This window comes from Myotis nattereri (genome assembly GCF_964212035.1).
Source record: "Myotis nattereri genome assembly, chromosome: 6".
NCBI classification, from domain to species: domain Eukaryota; kingdom Metazoa; phylum Chordata; class Mammalia; order Chiroptera; family Vespertilionidae; genus Myotis; species Myotis nattereri.
The window spans coordinates 9,712,243-9,735,080 of NC_138081.1; the positions used below are offsets into that span (position 1 = coordinate 9,712,243).

General features: G+C 43.5%; 1 protein-coding gene across 2 annotated transcripts in view; it reads left to right on the top strand.

Annotated features, from left to right (window-relative positions):
• The first annotated feature begins 708 nt into the window (after nucleotides 1–708).
• The window catches only part of LOC308521083 (bombesin receptor-activated protein C6orf89 homolog), a 32,783-nt gene continuing 10,653 nt past the window's right edge, over nucleotides 709–22,838 (top strand). The window contains exons 1-3 of one of the 2 annotated variants that reach the window (XM_081093914.1): nucleotides 709–880; nucleotides 12,208–12,415; nucleotides 12,843–13,056. In XM_081093914.1, coding sequence (XP_080950040.1) covers nucleotides 879–880; nucleotides 12,208–12,415; nucleotides 12,843–13,056 — 424 coding nt within the window. In that variant the 5' untranslated portion in view covers nucleotides 709–878. The remainder of the gene's footprint in view (nucleotides 881–12,207; nucleotides 12,416–12,842; nucleotides 13,057–22,838) is intronic. The other variant, XM_081093915.1, reaches the window with a different exon arrangement.

Below are 22,838 nucleotides of genomic sequence, written 5' to 3' on the forward strand. Positions count from 1 at the left end.
TCCAGTGGCATTTTGTTGGCAGATGTCTTGGAGGAAGCAGTTAAGCTCTTTGGCACTAAAAACAGGGCAAGATAAGGAGCCCGGGTTCAGATCACCCCACCGCTCTTTATATATGTAATCCCAGCAGGTTAACCTTTTCGTAACCTCCAGCTTGGTTGGTGCGAGCAGAAATGTTGTGGGGCTATTTATGTCATAGGGTTGTTGGGGCGGTTTCCCGAATATAAAGTGCTTGGTAATGTCTGGCAGAAAAGACTCAAAAAGTATTGAGCCCTGGCGGGTGTGGCTCAGTTGGTGGCGGTTCGACCCCGGTCAGGACGCGTGCAGAAGGCAACCAATTGATGATTCTCACTCACATCGGGTGTTTCTCTGGCTCTCTCTCTTCCTCTCTCTAAAATAAAATTTTAAAAAACTGAGTGGGCCAGGTGTAAATTTGAGTTACCTGTTTGTCCTTCTCTCGTTTAGACAAGAAGCTCCGGAGGTAAGGGCCTGCCCTCCATTTACTCATCCCTCCCACGCCATCACTCTGCCTGGCACGCAGGAGGGGGCTCACAAATGCTTGTTGAACGAATCCGTTCAGGCACTTAATCTGTGTCAGTGCAGCCGGAAAGCACGGAGGAGGAAGAACTGAACGCCAGGGGGAGCGAGAACCCCGCTCTCCAGATCTCGCGAGAGTGACCGCGAGCATCTGACGTCATGCGTTCTGCGTTTGGCGAAGCGGGGCAGTGGAGAAGGAGCTACTCTAGGCGTGCGGCCGCGCCGGTAGCTTGGGAGTCGCTTCCGGGTTGCGCGCCGGAAGCAGGAAGTTATCGGCTTCTCTTTCTCGCCCGGCGACTGCTGTCCCCGAGGCGGGAGGAGCCCGAGAGGGGCGCGGGCCCCGCATGTGAGTGACTGGGGCCCAGGGCCGGGTGGGGGAGGTCGCTCCGGGACCTGTCGCCGCCGCGCCGTCTGTGACATCCTCGCGCAGCCCCTCCCCCGCCGCCGCCGCCCCGCTTGCCCCTTCGCTGACCTCTTTTTTGAGCCTCCGGAGTTGTGCAGACTGACAGCATCCCCTGGCCGCTCGCCCGGGCCGACTCCCTTAAGACGTCGCCCCGCTTTCCGGGGTTCTCCCCGGGAGCAAAGCGAGGTCGCCCTGGGTGGGCCAGTCTCCCAGGCCTCACAAGAGAGGTGCTAGCGAAGTCGGCCTTTCACTGCCCTTGGACGGGTTTCTAAATTTTTTTGGTGTATTGAGATTAGGTTTTCCGCCCCGCTCAGAACCATCTTTCTAGTTGTTAAAGAGGGCATTTTTGGTATGTGACGAACATGGCATCTTGGCTTCAGAAAGGAACATGGAAGCCTTGGTTCACTGACCTCAATAAAGGAGCCGTTCGTAATCGCCTTCCAGCCCCGGGAAATTCGCCTTCTTCGTGTTCCATAGTGTGTTGAAGGCCAGCCACCCGACAAGCCACACTTTTTCTGGTCCAATAAGGGCCCACATGGCTTTGGAATTCGAGAATGTATTTCTTTCGTCATCACCTGATAATAGAGACTTCTCCAAGATATGATTAAGACTTTAGCTGGTTGCTCATGCGGTGGTTCCCATGGTGGAATCGTCTGTGAACATCCCTCCCTTCGTAAATGTACTTGCATTTGAGTTACCGCCATTTCTCTCTAAGGAACAACATGCCTTCACCCAGATTCGACTTTGAAGTTGTGGGGGCTATAATATGAACTATAGAATAATATTTTCCCTCCCATCTTTTGAATTTTCCCATCTGAATCAGATTAATAGGAGAAAACAAACATTTTAAAAATTGATTTCAGGGAGAGGTAGGGAGAGGGAGAGAGAAACATCAATGATGAGAGAGAATCATTGATCCTCTGCCTCCTGCACGCCCCCCACCGGGGATCCAGCCCAAAACCCTGGCATGTGTCCTGACTGGGAATTGAACCCTGACCTCCTGGTTCATGGGTCGATGCTCAACCACGGAGCCACACTGGCCGAGCAGAAAATAAACATGTTAGTGCACGTGAACAGGGAATTCACATATGCATGAAATTCTCAAAGACAGTGAGACAGTGGTATATTTGTCATTTTGGACAAAGGAGAGGGGGAGGGGTGGAATCTTAGATTTCAAAAGTGAGAATGAGCAATTTGCAGGTAATTAAGGAAGAACACAACATGTACATTTTTGCTAGGCAACCCAGAAAACAATGGAGTCTTCTTGAAGCAAGCTTTTCCATCCCAATCTCTTAGGGCAGGAAAGCCAGGGAGGATCAAAGGTGCTTTGCGTCTTTTCTTGACAACCGACTTAAAGTTAATATCCCTAAAGGCAGCTTAGGGTGGCAAAGCTGTCTCCTTCACTACATGGAAGTTTTGACTGAAGTTCACACAGCCCAGCTTGCATTTCAGAGAGAGGCCCTTTCAGCTTTGGGCCAAAACAATTTTCAAGACCCAGTTTGAATCCCTTATTCCTCCACAACTACTTTAACACCACAGAGAGTGTTCAGGTATAAGGTTCTTGACCTGCTCATGTAAATTTTCATTGGGCTATTGAATTTTTTTTTTTTAAAGTAGTTTATTTTTAGAGAGAGAGGAAGGGAGAAGAGAGAAACATCGGTGTGAGAGCGAAACGAAACATAGATTGACTGCCTCCTGCATGCCCCCTACCTGGGATCCAGTGCAAAACCCAGACATGTGTCCTGACTGGGAATCAAACCAGCAACCTTTTGGTGCACAGGACGACATCCAATCAACTGAGCCACACCAGCCAGGGCTAATGTATTTTTTTTAAAGTAGAAGAATAAAAAGTAAAATGAATAAACCATTATTGCATTAAATTAGTTTGGGCACAGAATGATCATTCTTAGGTCCTTTCTATAAATTTGTTCCATAGACACTGGTCGGGTTTCTTGTCTCTTAGGTAAATTTGCATGTCTGTTGTTAGTTTCGTGTGTTGTTATCGTCTTTATTTATCTCTGCTTTCAAGAAACAATTCAGTGTGAGAGGGAGATTAAAAAAATTGATGTAATACAAAGTGATAGAGTTGTGTTTAAGGTTCAGAATTTAAAAGGTTTAAAAATCAGGGTTGGGAGAGGGTTCAGTCATTGGACGAAGCACTGGGGGCTAGGCTTTGTGGGCAGAGGGAATTAAGTGTACAAAAGCAAAAAGATCTGAAACGTGTTAGTGAAGAATGTGAGGAAGGAATGGGAAATGAGACTGAACAGGTAGAATGACCAGATCATAAAGAGCCATGCTAAGTAATTGGGACTTTATCTTATGACTAGAGGCCTGGTGCATGAAATTTGTGCCTGGGGGCGGGGGTGTCCCTCAGCCCAGCCTTCACCCTCTCCAATCTGAGATCCCTCTCACAATCCAGGACTGCTGGCTCCCAACTGCTCGCCTGCCTGCCTGCCAGATTGCCCCTAATCGCTTTTGCCTGCCAGCCTGATCACCCCCTAACCACTTACCTGCCAGCCTGATCGATGCCTAACTGCTCTCCCCTGACAGCCTGGTCGCCCCCAACTGCCCTCCTCTGCTGGCCTGGTCGCCCCTAACTGCCCTCCCCTGCAGGCCTGGGTCCCCCCCAACTGCCCTCCTCTGCAGGCCATCTTGTGACCACATGGGGGCGGCCACCTTGTGTGTTGGAGTGATGGTCAATTTGCATATTATCTCTATTAGATAGGATAGTTATTAAGTATTTAATTTGAGTATTAGGACAAATGTTTTACATATCTCATTTTATAATCCCTTAACAACACTGTTGGAAAGACACAATTATCCCCATTTAATAAATGAAAACTCTGGGGCTTAGAGAGGTTAAGTACTGTCTGCTGGCCTATACACAGTACATGGAGAATCTATTCACTCAGCTTTTTCTAATGCCAGTGTCTGTATTCTTTTTTATATTTTTTATTGATTTCAGAGAGGAAAGGAGAGGGAGAGAGAGATAGAAACATTGATGAGAGAGAAACTTCATCAATCGGCTGCTTCCTGCATGCCTCCTACAAGGGATTGAGCCTGAAACCTGGGCATGTGCCCTGACTGGGAATCCAACTCTGACCTCCTGGTTCATAGGTTGTCAGTCAACCACTGAGCCACACCAGCCGGGCCAGTGCCTGTATTCTTAATCACCATGCTGAATTGTTCCCCAGCAGGGCATGGGGAGCCAAGGGAGGAATTTTAAATAGATGAGTAATGTGAGCCAATTTGTGTTTCAGGAAAGTAACTTGTGGAGTGAGGGGGATGGATCAGTGAAGAGGAGGTGAGCTGCAAGTGTAGAGATTAAATACATCTTTGTGATTGTCTGTGGGAGAGACGTTTAGGGCCTTAACTACCATTAGTGTATAGAGCTAAAGAGGAGATGATGAATGGGAGAACCATACAGGATGTAGAATTGAGGATTTAGTGATTGATTCATTGGTGGAGATGAGGAAGGAGGAGCAGAGGTTTTAAATTTGGAGAACTGGTGTTTCCATTATAAGAAACGGAATGTAGTAGGAGAAATCAGTTACTGGGGGGAAATAATAAGTCAGTTATCGACACATTACATATAGGAGACTGTGGGAAGTTGGGTCTTGAGTTCAGGAGAGAGTTCTAGACTAGGGAAGAGATTTGGGGCTCACTAATAGCTAGCTGGTTGTTAAAGCCAGGGAGGGAATGAGAAGGTCAAGGACAATTGTGATGAATACGAACATCCAGGGACATAGACTCTGGGACAAGAACCAGAGAATCATGCCAGAGTTTGAGAGCACTTGATGGAGAGAGATAATGGGTAGCCACGGCGGCCGCTGCAGAGAGGTCAGGGAAGCTGACAACTGAGAGAACGTCCTTTGGACTCGGCATGTAGAAACCATTGGTGACCTTGGTGAAAGCAGTGGGACAGAAATATGATTTCAGCCAGCGAATAAGTGAATGGAGATCTGAGAAATAGGAAGTTGGAGTGCGTTTTTTTAGGAGCTTGGTTACAAAGGGAGGGAGAGTGCATGTATTGGAAATCTGGAGAGGAAGGATTATTATTTCTTAAACAGTAGAAATTGGAAAAGGTGAGGATAGAAGCAGAGATAAATTTGAAAATATGGAGGGGTCCTGCTTTAAATATGCCAGTGTCATAAAAGAAAAAAAAAACCAGAATCTGTTCTAGGTTTAAGTAGACCAAAGAGACACAACTGATGTGTGACACATTGGTTGGCTCCTAGATTTTCTAAAAAGCAATATGACCTTTTTGGGGGAGAGTTAGGGAAATTTGACTATGGACTGGATATTAGATAAGACTAGAAAATCATCAATTTTAATAGGTATGATAATGATGCTTAATGTACTATATAATAACGTCCTTATTCTTAGGAGATGCATGCTGAAACATTTAGAAGTGATTTTGTGATGTGTCGCAACTAATTTTCAAATGGTTCCGATAAAAACAGAGACAGACAGAAAACAAGTATGGCCAAGTGTTAACAAATGGTGAATCTAAGACATACAGATGTTCATTGTACTAGTTCAGTTTTTCTGGAGGCTTGAAATGTTCAACATAAAAAGTTGAGAGAATAATGGAAAAGGCTTATTTTCAGAGAGTGAAGAAAGTACTAGACTCTTCAAATCTCATTGAGAAGAGATGGCAAGAAAGGGACCATTAGAGTCAAGTGATGATAGTAGTAGAAAAAGTAGAATTCTCACAATTATAAATTTTAAATACTTATTGCAGCTTTAAATTGCTACTCTTTTAAGTTATGTTTAATTATTTTTCTTTAAAGATTTTTTTTTTAGTGGTTTTTATTATAATTCAAAGGCCCCATTTATTCCCCTATAGTAGAGGGAAAATGAGTGGCAATCATTGGACAAAATATAATAGAACATATTCATAATACTAAAGAATGGATTAGCATACTATGTAGCTAGCATAATACTAAAGAACCTAGTAGGGGAAAAACAAAATTTAATATTATTCTGGATATTGCTCACATTGTTGAAGATTGGGACATATTTAGATGGGTTTTTGAAACTTTATTTCTCAACTCTGGTGTTTCCCCTTTTGTGTTTTAACTAGATGAATCATAATTGCCTCTTAGAGTTGCCTAGCTGGCATATCTGTTTAGTTTACCAAGCTGAGAACCTCCAGGCTGATGTCATAGCAGTATTTAGGACATATATATATCATTCTATTAAATAAACAGGGCCAAGGAGGGGTTCACATTAGTCTGACCTTTTAACCTGTTTTCTGCTTTAAACAAACATTTTTATTTAGATGTTCCATCAGTCGTTCTGTTATGCCTGTGCCCTGTGTTTTCCTAGATTGAGACCCCGAGGGAATTGTGGGGAACATTTCGTCAGAGCTGTCATTTTCTTCCTCCTGTTCTTGAAGTGCTCCTTCAGAAGTGGACAGCTCCCTGGCGTCCCTACCCCAGGCCTCTCTTGAAAGCAGGATTTCGCAACCTCAGTACTCAATGTTTTGAGCAGGACAGTTCCTTGTTGCGGGGTTTGTCCTGTGCTTTGTAGGATGTTTAGTCTTTACCCACTGGATGCCAGTAGTACCCCCTCAGTTTTGACAAGAAAAAATATCCTCAGACATCACCACATGTCCCTGGGGGGCAGAATCACCCCTAGTTGAGAACTTGTTTCAAAGCAGTGTCTCCTAGTTGGGGGTGTGGTCAGCAGAGAAAACTTCTGCCCCTGGGCCCCTCTCCCAGAGGAGCTGACAACTCAGCATGTCCAGGGGGTGCATGCATGATGCTTTGATTTGTGTGATGCTGCTAGTGTTCCTGCCTGTGCCCTTGCAGGTCTAAGGCACTGTTAGGAGGCAGAGTCATTCTTCGGAACTTCCCTCTCTGGCCAAGCTCATTTCTGCCAGAATTGAACTTCTTTCTGCCCTCAAGCCTTCAGCTGATTTCACTCAGTCACCTTATACTTGATGCATAGCCAGGACTTTGTGTTTGATTTTTTTTTGAAGGGATATTATTTTGTTTTTATACAAACTCTTTTTTTTATCCTCATCCAAGGATACTTTTCCATTGATTTTTAGAGAGAGTGGAAGGGAGAGGGATAGATAGAGAAACATCAATGTGAAAGAGACACATTGATTGGTTACCTCCTACACACACCCCGACCACGGCTGGGGATTGAACCTACAACCGAGGTACGTGCCCTTGATGGGAATCGAACCCGGGACCTTCAGTCCTCAGGCCCACGCTCTATCCACTGAGCTGGCCAGGGCCAAACTCTCATGTTTGACAGCTGACTTTCACTGGATCACAGGGAGGGAGCTGCTCTGATAGTATGAAACCCTTACCTAGAGACAAGATCTTTGTTGTTTAACTTCATGTCCACTAGATGCCAGTAGTATCCCTCAAGTGTAACAGTTAACCATGTCTCCAGACTTCCCAAATGCCCCCCCCCCCCCCCCCGGCCCGGGGCAGAATTGCACCTAGTTGAGAACCACTGACCTAATGGAAGGCAAAAGGAGGACTTATTATCAAGATAATTTAGTCAAGACATTTCACTAAATTATAAGTAACTACCTTTCCGATAACTTTGGAACTGGTGTTAGACTATCAGGGAAGAAGGCCTGGCTGGTGTTGCTCAGTGGTTGAGCATTGACCCATGAACCAGGAGGTCATGGTTCCATTCATGGTCAGGGCACATGCCCCAGTTGCAGTCTCCATCCCCAGTAGGGGGCGTGCGGGAGGCAGACTGTCAATGATTCTTTCTCATCATTGATGTTTTTCCTTTCCCTTGATCTCTGAAATTAATGAAAATATATTTTTTTAAAAAGACTATCAGGAAAGAAGATGAGCAGATTGCAGAAATACATTCAGTATCGTAATATCATTGTATATTTGAATTACAAAAAAGAAACTATTGCTTTTGTGATTTAAACTGGGAGTTTAATAGATTTTTATGTGTATCAGAAATGGGCAGAGGTTTACAAAAGCTGTAAAACAGCCATTAAAAATGATGATAATTGGTCCTCCTTTCACTTCACCAGCACTCTGTCCCCTTCATGGTTCTCCTAAGGGCACACCAGTATGATGTCCTCTTCTGCCTGGGGGATACCTCCATGTGCCCCATCTCCCAACACTTTAAAAAGCTTTACTGGATTTTTTTTTTTCTAGAATTCCCTCTGCTCTCTTTTCTGGTCTAATGAGCTTTAATGGATTTTAAGTAGGTATTGTTGGGTAATTTATTGTAGTATATATAAATAAACATTATTCCTGCTTGCTTGATGCACTGCCAAACTGTTTTTCCAAAGCAACTGAATCATTTTACATTCCCAGCAGGGTACAAGGGTTCCAGTTGTTCAACATCTTTGCCAACACTTATTGTTATCTGACTTTTTTAATGTAGCCATTCCAGTAGGTGGGGAAGTGGTATCTTACTGTGCTTTTGATTTGTATTTCACTGATGGCTAATGATGCCATCTTTTATGATACCTTCGGAGAAATGTCTATTCAAATCCCTTGTTCATTTTCTAATTAGGTTTTTCATATTTTTATTACTGTAAGAATCATGTACTTAAATACAGTCCCTTATCAGATATATTATTTGCAAATATTTTTCCCCATTCTGTGGTTTGTTTCACTTTCTTGATAGTATCATTTGCAGCACAAAATTGTTAATTTTGACATAGTCCAGTTTATCTTTTCTTTTGCTGCTCATGCTTTTGATGCCATATCTAAGAAGCTGTTGTCTAATCCAGTGCCAGGAGTGTTTTCCTCTAAGAATTTTATAGTTGTAGCCCAAGTTTAGGCTCATTTTGGAAGGAAGGGTCCAACTTTATTCTTTTGCATGTGGATATCCAATTGTCCCAGCACTATTTGTTGAAAGTACACATTTAAGTATTTGTGTGTGTGTGTACTAGAGGCCCAATGCATGAAATTCATGCAAGAGTAGGCCTTCCCCCAGCTGCCGGCACCAGCTTCCCTCTGGCCCCGGGACCCGAGCTTCCCTCGCAACCCTGGCTTCCTCCGGAAGGTCATCCGGAAGGATGTCTGGTCTAATTAGCAAATTATACTTTTCTTATAATATGTGTGTGTGTGTGTGTGTGTGTGTGTGTGTGTGTGTGTTTATTGATTTTAGAGAGAGAGGAAGGAAGAGGGAAGCATCTATCGGTTGCCTCCCATATGCAACCTGACCAGGGACTGAACCCACAACCTAGGCATGTGCCCTGACCAGGAATTGAACTGGTGACCTTTCAGTGTGTAGACCAGTGGTTCTCAACCTTCCTAATGCCGCGAACCTTTAATACAGTTCCTCATGTTGTGGTGACCCCCAACCATAAAATTATTTTCGTTGCTACTTCATAACTGTAATTTTGCTACTGTTATGAATCGTCATGTAAATATCTGATATGCAGGATGTATTTTCATTGTTACAAATTGGACATAATTAAAGCATAGTGATTAATCACAGAAACAATATGTAATTATATATGTGTTTTCCGATGGTCTTAGGCGACCCCTGTGAAAGGGTCGTTCGACCCCCAGGTTGAGAACTGCTGGTATAGACAATGCTGAAGCAACTGAGCCACATGGCCAGGGAAAAAATACACATTTTTAAATTGAGTTTACACCATGCTTTTACATAAACCTTGGAGATCTTAAAAAAAAAACAAAGAATACTTTGAGCTAAAGCAGAGAGTTTGCCCCTAGGTGATGCTCAGTGGTTAGAGCATCAGCCCTCAGACTGAAGGGTGGTGCATTAGATTCTGGTCAAGGGCATGTACCTCGGTTGCAGGCTTGATCCCTAACCCCAGTTGGGGGGGGGGGTGTGGGAGGTAACCAATCCGTGTGTCTCTCTCACATCTATGTTTCTCTCTCTCTGTCTCTTCCCATCCCTTCCACTCTCTCTAAAAATCAGTGGGGAAAATATCCTCAAGTGAAGATTAACATCAACAAACAAGAGCAGAGAGTTTGGGGAAAGGATGTATCCCCTGTAGTGTGTAGGGTTACTCCTCCCTCCCCCAGTTCCTCAAAGTCTAGCTGACCTGCCATTAGAAAAGTCTAAGTCTGATTTAATTGATTTGGGTTGGAGCCCTGGTACAAGCATGCATTAAAAGCTCTCCAGGTGATTCTGATGTGCAGGCATGTGTCAGCACTAGTGAGCTTAAAGGTTTACAGTCACAAAGAAAACCAAACAGGAGTCATTAGGAGGCGCTGCTGGAAGAGAGATCTACTGAGGTGTGCTGGCTTGTGGCATTTCAGCCTCCTTGTCTCTGCTGGACTGTTGTCTCTGCTCTTCCGGTGGCGGCACCTCCTTACTGAAACACTAGAGCAGCCGTGGGCAAACTACGGCCCGCGGGCCGCATCCGGCCTGTTTGAAATGAATAAAACTAAAAAAAAAAAAAGACCGTACCCTTTTATGTAATGATGTTTACTCTGAATTTATATTAGTTCACACAAACACTCCATCCATGCTTTTGTTCCAGCCCTCCGGTCCAGTTTAAGAACCCATTGTGGCCCTCGAGCCAAAAAGTTTGCCCACCCCTGCACTAGAGTGTACCCTTCAGTGGTTTTTGAGATTAGAAACACTTTGGGAATGAAGGATGTGAAATAAGAGAACCTTTTGCATTAAAAAAAAATAGAAGAGAGCATAAATCTCTAGCACTGTTTTTTTCCCTTTATAAATGAAGAAAAATATTAATGTTCTGTAACAAAAGCACTTTTTTAAGAGGACTAAACTAATTTTTTAAAAGATATATTTTTATTGATTTCAGAAAGGAAGGGAGAGGGGAGAGAGAGAGAGAGAGAGATAGAAACATCAATGATGAGAATCATTGATTGGCTGCCTCCTGCACACCCCCCAGTGGGGATCGAGCCCACAACCCGGGCATGTGCCCTTGACCAGAATCGAACCCGGGACCTTTCAGTCTACAGGCCGATGTTCTATCCATTGAGCCAAACTGGCTAGGGCTAAACTAATTTTATTGTACAAGTGATAGAATTGTACTTGGCATTTTACCTTTGATTCTATAGCCACTGTGAAACGACTAGTCTTTAACTGTGAGAACAAGTTGGATCTTGAAATTGTTGTAGATCGTAGGTCTTTTCAGTATGTGAAATACAATGAAATGCCCTGTATTGTCTAAAATTGTATTTGTGGAAAAGCATGAGAACTGTAACCTGCAAGGTCTGAAGAGCTCCCATGCCATGATTTTTGTGTGCCTGAAATCCTCGCTCTGTCAGGAACAAAGCAAATCAGCATATTCCTCACCGTACATCTTGCCTTCAGGGATCAGTTCCTCGTCTTGTGTTGCTAAAGGGTCTGATAAGGAGAAAATTCTGAGATGTTCTAAATTAAATTACAGGGGCAGGCCAGCCAGAGAGTGGGAGACAGAATTGTTCATCTGTTGTTGCCCGAGAGCCAGCTAACAGACTGCTCATTCCTTCCATTGCCTGTGGGATTGCTTTCCAGGTGGCTGTTGGCACAGAATAGCCAGGCTACCCTGACAGTCCAGGAGCCTCACTGGTTGTTTTCGGATTGCTGCCACAGCCAGTCTGCAGGAGCGCACGCGTCTTTATGTGGACTCCGCCGCTGTCCCAGAGCTGGCCCCCCACCTTCTCCCACCCCTTTGCCCATGTTACCGTAAGCTTCTTTCACACCACCTCTTTCTTCCCGTCCCCCTGCTGATGTATAAAAACTCTTGCAGAACTCTGGGAGAATGGGCGTGCTGTCTCATCTACCCAGTTACGCTGCTGGGGTTTAAACTCCATGCCCAAGACTGGTCTTCCTTTTGGCTGGTATTTTTATCTCAATAAAAGTTAGTTACAAAAAAGACTTGGAAGTTAATTTTTTTTGTTTGGTCTATCTGATATAAATGGAAAGAAATAATTGATTAGCAACATTCTCCATATTCCATTTGTTTTTATTTTAGTAAATTACCAGCAGCAGATCTTTTGTGAAGGGTTTCAGAAGTCATTTTGGATGGCACTGGTGTTTCAGAGTCCGCCTGGGGATTTATTGTGCTCTAGGCCAGTGCTCCTCAAAGTGTTTGGTCTGTAAACCATTTGTTACCAGCCTACATTTAAGCCACACTTAAAAACTTATGTAGCAACTTGACCTTGTCTCACGTAGTCATTGTACTTTACAAAAATATTGGCCTGCAGTGGACTGGGAAAAGCACCGAACTGGTTCTTTTCCACAGACAGTCAAAAAGCACTGTTCTAAAGCAAGCAGCTTTGAGGAGGAAGAACTTTAAAGAAACCATCTTTCCTTTACATTTATTTTCTCTCCCTCAGGGATTTTGCATTGGAAGACATGGATCTTGCTGCCAATGAGATTAGCATTTATGACAAACTTTCAGAGACCGTTGATTTGGTGAGACAGACGGGCCATCAATGCGGCATGTCAGAGAAGGCAATTGAAAAGTTTATCAGACAGCTGCTGGAAAAGAATGAACCTCAGAGGGGGCCCCCCCAGTACCCTCTCCTTATAGCTGTGTATAAGGTAAAAATGGGTTCTGACTTGGCAAAACTTAGTTGGAGCACAAAGCCTTCAACTTTCTCCCCAAATACTACTGTGACTGATTCCACCGTTGAACCGTGGCCTTCGCTCTAATTAACGTGTTATGAGGAAATTTGACTGTTTTGTTAACTGTCTTAAATGAAAGCTGTGTATTTATATTTAAATTATATTTGTGTGTATTTTTAATGGTGGACACACCCCCTGATCATATGATAGCAGCTTGGTGAGCCTTGCAGTCCTCTTGGTTCTCAAACTTTAAGTGCTTTCAGAAGTGAATATAAATGGCTTATTTATGAAACTGGATTAGTTCTTAAAGTACTAATAGTAGATGAGGCCTGTTATTTTCTTGGCATGAAAGTATTTTATTTGCTGGGATAAGTACTAATAATTTTCCCGTCTTTCCTTGTAGGTCCTCGCAACCCTGGGATTAATCTTGCTCACTGCCTACTTTGTGATTCAGCCTTTCAGCCCATTACAACCTGAACCAGTGCTTTCTGGAGCGTACACCTGGCGCTCACTCATCCATCACATCCGGCTGATGTCCTTGCCCATTACCAAGAAATATATGCCAGAAAATAAGGGAGCTCCTCTGCATGGGGGTGATGAAGACAGATCCTTTCCAGGTAGATGCTTCATTTACTACGTATGAGTAGTAAGCCTTCTTGACGGTATATGTTAGGAAAGGAAATAACATTTGTTGACATCTCATGAGAGACACTTTTCCTGTATTGTCTCATTTAATTCAATCCCCACTAAAATTCTATGGGATAGATTTTATTTTCCTCATTTTGCAGATTGAGAAACTAAGGCTCAGAAAGATTAAGAAACTTGCCTGGGCCCTGGCTGGTTGATGAGTGGTTAGAGCGTTGTCCCATGGACCAAAGGGTCACAGGTTCCATTCTTGGTCTAGGACCCATGCCTTGGTTGCAGGCTTGATCCCCGGCTCCTGTTGGGTGTGTGTGGAAGGTAACCAATCGATGTTTCTCTCTCTCTCTTCCTCTCTCCCTCCCTTTCACTCTCCCTAAAAAGTCAATGGAAAAATATATCCTCAGGTGAGGATTAAAAAAAAAAAAGAAGCTTACCGGAAAAACACATCTGATGGAGCCAAATCCAAAACACATGTGTTAGGGATGAGTGTTTTTATTCATAGGAAGGATTTGAATGTATCTGTTCTACCTTTCTCTCTCCTGTGATCCCAAACCATAATAGATATTTTAATAAATAGCTGTTGACTTCTTGAAGGCATCTGAGTTCAGCCTGCTTTTAACCAGATCCTCTAACCACCCCCTTAGCCTGTTGGCTAGGTTTTCGTCTTAAGTATCTCTCGCTCTTCCAATGTGGTCTTTTCTCTCTGTCTCACAGTGTACTTATTTAGTGTACAATTTTGCCAATAAATTGAATTTAAGAAACATTTAAATTTGGTAACAGTGCATCAGTGGTAGCATAGGAATTCCTAGTCTGATGGACCATTTGAGGAGTTTCCTTTAAGAATAGTGACACATGTGGTAAGACCTGAAATTTACTTTTTGAGAAAGACTAGAAGGATAACATTTGGGGATTTTACTTTTTTTGGTGATGTTAATCTTATTTGTCCTTATGAAGGAATGTATAAATTAATATCACAAATGGATTATAGGTCTTTTATGTAACTGTGCTCTGAAACCTTTAGAGCCCAGAGAGAGAGGAAAGGAGAGGGAGAAAAAGGGAGGGCTGGAAGAAAGGGCGGGAGTGAGAGAAAGGATGAGGGAAAGAGAGAGAGAAACATCGATTAGTTGCCTCCTGCACACACCCCAACCAGGGATTGAACCCTCAACCTGGGCATGTGCCCTGATCGGTAATCAAACCCACAACCCTTCAGTGCATGGGACAATGCCCAACTAACTAAGCCACACTGGCCAGGACAATAGTCATAATACCAGTCTTTAAGCAAGACCTAATCAGTCATAAAAATCATCCCTTGGCTTGGTCTCCTTTGAAATCTTTTGTTGTACATTTGAGGAAATCACAGAAAGATTTCCAAAATTATATCAAAATCAGAGGAAGGGAACATCATAAATCAAAACCTCGGGCTTGTGAGTTGTTGTTGTTTTAATTAGCTCATATGTTTAGAGTTTTAAATTTCAAATATAACTTCCTGTATTTATTGGGAAGGTTGTTTTTGAAAAGTCATCAACAAAGCTCAGAAAATATGAAGTTTTTAATTCTGATCAGGAAAGTCCAGAGCACATGGGGGAAAGAGCCAGCGGACCTCTTCAGTCAGGCCAGCTCCTTACCTGTCTCCCCCTCACCGGCTCTTGAAAGGCATCTTCTGCTCATGGGCACAGGAGATGAAGTCAATGGTTTTTTAGGACCAGGGTGACAGCAGTTACGGTCTTTCTCTCTGTCCTATAAAGTAAATCTCCATAGACTGTTGAGTTAAGCAATAATAGTCAATGGACAATGATTGCTCATTTTCTAAGTCAGAGTTTTAAAATTAAAAAAATGTTAGAGTCTTGTCAACAAGCCTGATTTTTTGGTCCACTCCAAATAAATATTTTGCTTTGCAGATGGAAGTAAAATGAGTCCTTGGAGCTCAGTTATAAAGAGAGACCATTGGAAGGGTGTGGTTTAGCTCTTAAAATGTTGTTGATTCTGTTCAAGGGCTGCTTTCACTTGTAACGTGGATATTGATGCGCCGTATTTCCCCATGTGTGATGATTCTGGAAAGCTGTAGACATGTAAACTAACAGCGTTTGCTGAGCATTTGGAAGGAAACTTAAGAATGTGACATTCTGTAAGGGGTAAATAGAAATATATTGGGGAGAATTAACTTGAGAGGGCCCCAAAAGTGAAAAAGTTTAATTGGCCTTCGTAATGTCGTGCTACCAAAAAGCACTGCCTTTCAGCTTGGATTACTTAGGAGTCCCTTTAAAGTAAATGTGGAGGGGGAGTGCTGTGGGAAGTCCTGGAGGGGATTGCTTCCTTAAGGGCTGGCCTGTCTAGCTTTCCCAGGGCCGTCCGAGGCTCCTGCTGAACGATGGAGGGCAGCAGGAGCTGTGGCGAAAGTGGTCGGTTTCCTCCTGACACTGGTAGTTCTTGGTCTCAGCTCCTCCCGGGAAATAGAAGGCAACAGAATTGAGGTTCTTTTTCTAGGTGTCAGCCTTGGGTGGGAAAGCCTTGAGGAGCATGCAGGGACTGTAGTGAGCCATGTAAACATCCCTTGTTGCAGCAGGAAATAAACAAGCTGACCAGATGCCAGGCCCTATTCAAAGGGCTTTCTATATATTGGTTCATCTTTATAATATTCCTGTGAGATAGGTTCTGGTTTTATGCCTATTTTACAGATGAAGACACTGAGGTACAGTGAAATGAGGTCACTTGCCCAAGGTCCCAAGCTAGTTAAGTAATGGAACCGTAATTTGAATGCAGGCAGCCCATCTTCAGAGTTTGAGCTCTTAACATGTGGTATGATTGTTTGTAGCTACACAGTACCGAAGAATAGGAGCTTGATTTGGGAGTTCTACACTCTCTCTCCCTCGGGGCATCGGATGCTTGCTTTCAGCTCCCAGTCCCTAAAGAAAAGGCTCTTTCTCACTGGCACTGCAAGTCCAAAGACAAGAGTCCTCCAAGTTACTGGCCCTTTAGAATTTGTCTGAACCACTCTTTTCCTGGGCATTCAACCCAGCTCGTCCTCCCTGTCGGCGCCATCATAGGCACTGTTATTGTTTGACTTAATCCTTTCACTTACTAACCCATAGTTTTCCCTTCCATTCTTAGTCCCCTTTATGTCCACCGTGACCCTGCCAGCAGCCGTTCTCTTGGCTTTCACCCTCCCATGGCATCATTGTCTTAGAGCTAAAAAGGAACTTTTAAAAAGGAACTGATCTAGTACATATCCCCGTTTTATAAAGAGGACATGGGGGCCAGGAGAGGTGAAGTAACTTGTTACCCAGCTAAACGTGGCAAACTAGCACCTGAACCTGGTGTAGCATTCTTCCCATCACACCACACTGACTGCCAGTTGTATCCACCCAGTCAAGCCAGATTCCGGCATGTTAGGTTCAGTGATTTTGTTTATGTTGGGCATTTACAACCTTTCATTATAAACACCTGTTTATACTGAGGAGGCCTGGGATCCTTCTCTCCTACAAGGAGAAAGTGCATCTCCGTATCTGCACTGCATCCCTGGAGCTCGATGCGGCTGTGAGCTGTCAAGGGGAGGCTGAAACACCCAGGAGTGCTGGGAATAGCAGATCATTCATTCAGGACTGAGGGCCTGATCAGACTGAGTCCAGGCCAGCGCCCACGATGAAATGCTGGACCTCAGGCAACACCTTACTCTTTTATTTTCAAATAAAAGAATAAAGCATTCCTTGAGCTGATAATACCAGCTCCATCAAGCATTGCTTTGTATCAGGCTCTGTGCCATGAATTTTCTCAGTCTTCACAACAGTCACAAAGAGTATTGTTTCTATGTACATTTCAAAGACCATGCCAATGGGATTGACTAACTTACCTAAAATCTCACAGTTAGAGACATTTTTATACAAGGAGAACTCATGAACATACGTGAACTTTGTGGTTCGGAATGGTTCAAACACATTGCTTCTGAAGGCAAGGCTATTGGTACAGTGATTTCTTGGGTTCCTTCCATCCCTACCGTCATGAAAATGGCTCTGGGTTCACGGCCACTCATGCAGGGGACCTGGCCCAGGGCGCCTTCACCATCAGGACTTCATCCTGCCTCATGCCCAGGATTGCAGAAGAGGTGCTAAGAAATGAGCTGCTGGAGAGTAGCCTGATTAAATACTGAGCATGCACCAGGGAAAGTCACAGAAACTTTGTTGTGGGCTTGCAGGCTTTTCTTGGGTACATTTGTAATATAAGAAATCTAGAAGTTGTACTTTCGTAATATTTACTTTGGGTTTTTCCAAAGTCAGACTGCTCATTTGATTTTTCTCCCCATGGACTTACTTGCGAAAGCTTCTGAAAAGTCAAGGTTTCATTCATTCATTCACTCATTCAGTGAATGTGTATTGAGACCTCACAGTATGCCAGGCACTGTTCTCAACAGAGCCGTGAAGGAAACAGACAGTCCTCCTGCTCCTGTGGAGCTAGTCTTGGCTTTGTGCCTTTCTTTCCTATCTGTTTTACCCGGAGGGAGGTTTTTGTCCTGGAAAGAAGTCTCCCCCTCCCCCCACCCAACATACACACACACACTTTTCTCCAGGTTAATAATCTGTGTCAAAGGACTCTCTCCACTCAGAATTCCAGGGCATGTTATGGTTGTCCACAGCAAGCCAGCCTAAGTGTGTTTTCTTTATAAACAGCTCTCAGGCACCAGGACTCCTCCTGGCCGGCCTTGGCCACCACTTTCCCACACAATGCCCGACTTGCAGAGAAGGCTGGGAGGTTACTGTTTCTGCCTTTCTTAACTCTGGGGCCGTGTTTTGTCTCAGAGACTGTTTCTGATATCTCAGACTGAAATGATTCCAACTCATGGTGTGAAGTTGGAATACAGGTCATGAGTTTTATTGAACTCTTATATGGGCATTTCACTTGCCTGTCATACCTTTATAAAATATAAAACAGCTAGTATAAGGAGGCTTTCTGGGGTAAAGAAGCCTCGGAAATTAAAAGGAAGTTGCTGTCCAACTCCCACTGGCCTTTGTGTCCTGTGTTGCAAGAAGAGTGGATGGAAACCGGGCTGGTGAGAAGTGAGAGGCGGATGGCAGGTGGCTGTGGACGGGGCTGGCGCGATGGTCTGCTGTGTGCTGTTGGCTGCTTTCCAGGGTGGAACTTGCTTACTCTTGGGTGTGATGGCTCCAGTCAGTTGTATAGAGATGAGATAAAACCTCTTCAGATAGATGGAGGCCACGTTGGAGCACTGCTCTCTTTGCTATTGGGGGATCTATGGCAAGGGGAGGAAGAACCCCAATTGTCCCCAGCACGCAGACACTTCACTGCCTGGCCATTCCTCAGTCCCTTACTACCCAATATAAGCACATTCTTTATCCACCTTGGTGATCTCAAGGTTGCAGAGAAATCAAAAGTAGCTCTTCTTCTTCTTTAGAGAGATTGAGAGAGAAACATTGATTTGTTGTTCCACTTATTTATGCATTCATTGGTTGATTCTTTTTTTTTTTTCCAAATATATATTTTATTGATATTCCACAGAGAGGAAGGGAGAGAGAGAGAGAGCCAGAAACGTCGATGAGAGAGAAACATCGACCAGCTGCCTCCTGCACATCCCCCACCAGGGACGCGCCCGCAACGCAGGCACATGCCCCCGACCGGAATCGAACCTGGGACCCCTCAGTCTGCAAGCCGACGCTCCATCCACTGAGCCAAACTGGCCTCGGCCATTGGTTGATTCTTGTGTGTGCCCTGACCAAAGATTGAACCTGCAACCTTGGTGTATGAGGAAGATGCTCTAACCAAAGGAACTACCCGGCCAGGGAAGCAGCTCTTTCTTCTGGAAGTTTGGGCTCCTCTAATTCATATGGGTGGCATACGCTACCCCCTTTCAGTGATTCTTTTCCCTTCTTCCTTTGCTGGCCACCAGCCTGGCCACAGTTCTCCGTTCTTGCCTCTGAGGTGACTGAACTCTACATTTTAAAGTTGACACTCAGCTTAATTTTTCAGTCTCCAAAGACATTTTTATTTGGAAAACACATAAAACACTTACATACAAAGACAATAAAGAGGTGTAAGATTTTCATGTTTTAAAATATACTTTTAATATCCTTGCCTCTATTGCTCTAACTCCTCCACTCAAACAACCCTGGTAATAATTTTTTTCTTTTCCACTGGTAATAATTTTATATACATCCTTGAGTTTTTCCATGGCTATACAGATAGATACTTACTATACATAAATATAAAATGCTTTTTGGTTCATGCACACAGAAAAAGGCTTATTTACCTATTCTTGGCTAGACACATTATATTAGTTTCTAAGGCTGCCATAACAGAATGCCACAGGCTAGTGACTTAAAACAACAGAAATTCATTTTCTCACAGTTCTGAAGGCTAGAAGTCCAAAATCAAGGAATCGGGAGAGCTATGCTCCCTCTTGAAGGCTCTAGGGAGGAATCTTTCTTCTAGTGTCTGGTGGTTACCAGCAATCCGTGGCATTCCTTAGCTGGGGTAGCTCTGCCTCTTCCCTCTGTGTGTGTGTCTGCACATCCTCTCTTCTTACAAGGACACCATTTAGATTGCATCTAGGGCCCATCCAACTTCAGTATGACCTTGTCTTAATGAATTACATCTGCAAAGCCCTTATTTCCAAATATGGTTACATTCTGAGGTTCCAGAGGACATGAATTTGGGGGGACACTGTTCAACCTAGTATATACATTTTTCAAGATTTCATATTATTTCATTCTGTGAATATTCCATAATTAAACAGTTACTAGTGGCTATTATAAAAAATGGGACATTCATATACAGTTACCTTTATACACATACACTATTATTGCTATAAGAGAGATTCTTGGAAGTGGAATGGCTGGATCAAAGGGCATGCACAGTTTACATTTTAATAAATACTACCTACCAAATCGTCTTCATAAACTTGCATGTGTTGATCATCAACACTGGATATTGCCATTATTTTGCCAGTTAGAAAACTGAAGAATTGTATCTCATTTTAAGTTGCATTTCTATATTAATGGTATTAGATGTCTTTTCATATGTTTTATAGGTCATTTATATTTATTTTTCTGTGGATTAGTGTTCCTATTCTTTGCCCATTTAAACTTTTTTTTTCATCAAATAGGAGTTCATTATGTATTAAAGATATTAGTTTTTAACCTCTTATATTTCTTATAGGCAAATACTGATTAAATCTGGCATCTTGCATTTTGACTTATGCCTTGCATAAGAAGCCTTTTTGGCTCCCCAAATTATAAAAATCATCTCATATTTTCCTCTAATTATTTTTAAAATTTTGTTTTCTCTATTTATATGTTTAGTTTATATAGAATTTATTTCAGTGTATAGTGAAAGGTAAGGATTAAACTTTATTTTCTTCCAAATAGGTAGCCGCTTGTCCCAATATAACTTACTGAATCCCTTCTATCGTCAGTGAATTAAGATTGACCTTTATCATGAATTAAATATTCTGGATCTCTTGCCACATTCTTTATTCTGTTTTATTAAGTTTTTTGTCTGTTCCTTTGTGGGATTATACAGTCGGTTCTCATTGTGTGCTGTGGTTATGTTCTGTAAAATCCCTGCAAACACTGAACTAGTGAATACTGACCCACACCCCAGGGGAAATAGAGGCAGGTTCCTAAAGCTTCTAGCCCAGCGTGGGCAAACTACAGCCCGCGGGCCGGATCCGGCCCGTTTGAAATGAATAAAACTAAAAAAAAAAAGACCGTACCCTTTTATGTAATGATGTTTACTTTGAATTTATATTAGTTCACACAAACACTCCATCCATGCCTTTGTTCCGGCCCTCCGGTCCAGTTTAAGAACCCATTGTGGCCCTCGAGTCAAAAAGTTTGCCCACCCCTGCTCTAGCCACATCATCAGCTGATCAATACAGACCTTGTTTTCTGTATGTTTCTGTTTAAAGACACCTCATTTTACAATGTTGATTCACTAACATTGAACTCAGTCAACAGCACTATAACTCCTGCCTGAACAAAGTTGATCTAACACATGTATTTTCTCTGGAAGGCACATCACAGCCTGTACTTAGGGACACTAGAAAGTACTTTAGCACTTGGCTCAGGGGACATTTTTTTATTATCCTTACACACTATTTTTTAGAGCTGTTTTAGGTTCACAGCAAAATTGAGCAGAAAGTACAGAGAGTTCCCTGCTCCTCTACTCCCCCACAGCCTCGGGGCCATTTTAAACAGTAAAATCTCCAACGAAACTGCAGAAAATGTGGCACTAAGTGAACGGTGAAAAGAACATGTGTTTATAGTGGGGGAGGTGAAACAGAAAGGCAGAGTGAGGCCTGGGCCCCCCTCGGCTGGGATTGCTGCTCTGCACATGTGGGGGTGACTCGCAAGCCTTGGGGTCTCGCGTGGGTTACAGATATCTCGGAGTAGGCGACAGGGGCCTGTGAGTTCTGAGGGTTGCCTTTACTACTTCACTCACACCAGCTTTATAGAATGCCACTGTGCTGCTACACCTGGTAAAGCCACTCCCTCACAATGTTTTCTTTTTCAAGAATTTATTCTCTACAACTCTTACGACTCAATAATAGACAAATAATCCAATTAAAAATGGGCAAAAGGTTTGCATGGGCATTTCTCCAAAAAGATACACAGATAACGAATATGCATATGAAAGATGCTCAACATCAATAGCCATCGTGGAAATGCAAACCAAAACCACAGCGAGAAGGTACTTCACGCACACGAGGATGGCTGTAACAAAAAGATAGACAATAAGAAGTGTTGGCAAGGACATGGAGGAATTGGAACCCTCATCCATTCCTGATGGGAACGTAAAATAGCACAGCTGCTTTGGAACACAGTTTGGCAGTTGCTCAAAAAGTTAAACACAGAGTAAGCAAATGACCTAGTAATTCCACTCCTAGGTATGCACACGAGAACTGAAAACATATGCCCACCCAAAAATTTGCACGCAAATGTTTATAAGAGCATTATTCATAATAACCCCAAAGTAGAAACGTCCAGCACCTTACGGATGAATAAACAAATACAGTCTACCCATATAAGGAATGCCACTCGGCAATAGACAGGCATGAAGAACTGATACGGGCTATCACATGGATGCACCTTGAAAACATTACATTGAGTTGAAGGAGTCAGACACAAAATGTAGATTCCATTTCTGTGAAATACCAGAACAGGCAAATCCGTGCTCAGGGCTGGCGGGAGAGGTTGGAATGGGAAGGGACTACTGATAGCAGCAGCGTTTCTTTTTAGGGTGTTGGTTGGATGATGGTGCTGGTTACACACTCTATGAATATACTAAACACCACTGAATTGTACACTGGGAGTGAATTTTATAGTATGTGAATTAATCTCAGTAAAGCTGTTGTTTTAATATGGTATCTCCACAGAGAAAGCAAAATAGTGCCCTTTCCCTCCAGTCCTGCCTCCTCATGCCCCAAATGTGATGAGAAACCTTCAGGTCTCTGCCTTCTATGCTGCTGCCCCCTCAGGGCGGAGCTCGTGGGCAGAGCCAGCCGCACAGACATGCTGTAGTGCTGCTTAGATCTACAGATGGCTCATCCCTGACCGGGAGTCCCCTCCTCCCCCCCAGCCTACTGCCTCTCACCACAGTACAACCCCCCACCTAAAAGGACAAAGCCGGAGTACAGCCCCGTCTTCCTCTTCCCAGCCCCGTCTCTAGGACCCAGCCCACTCACAGCCAGAATAGCCTCCTGGACATCAGGAAGCCACTCCTCACAGGCCTGTGATGGTTCCTTGTTTTG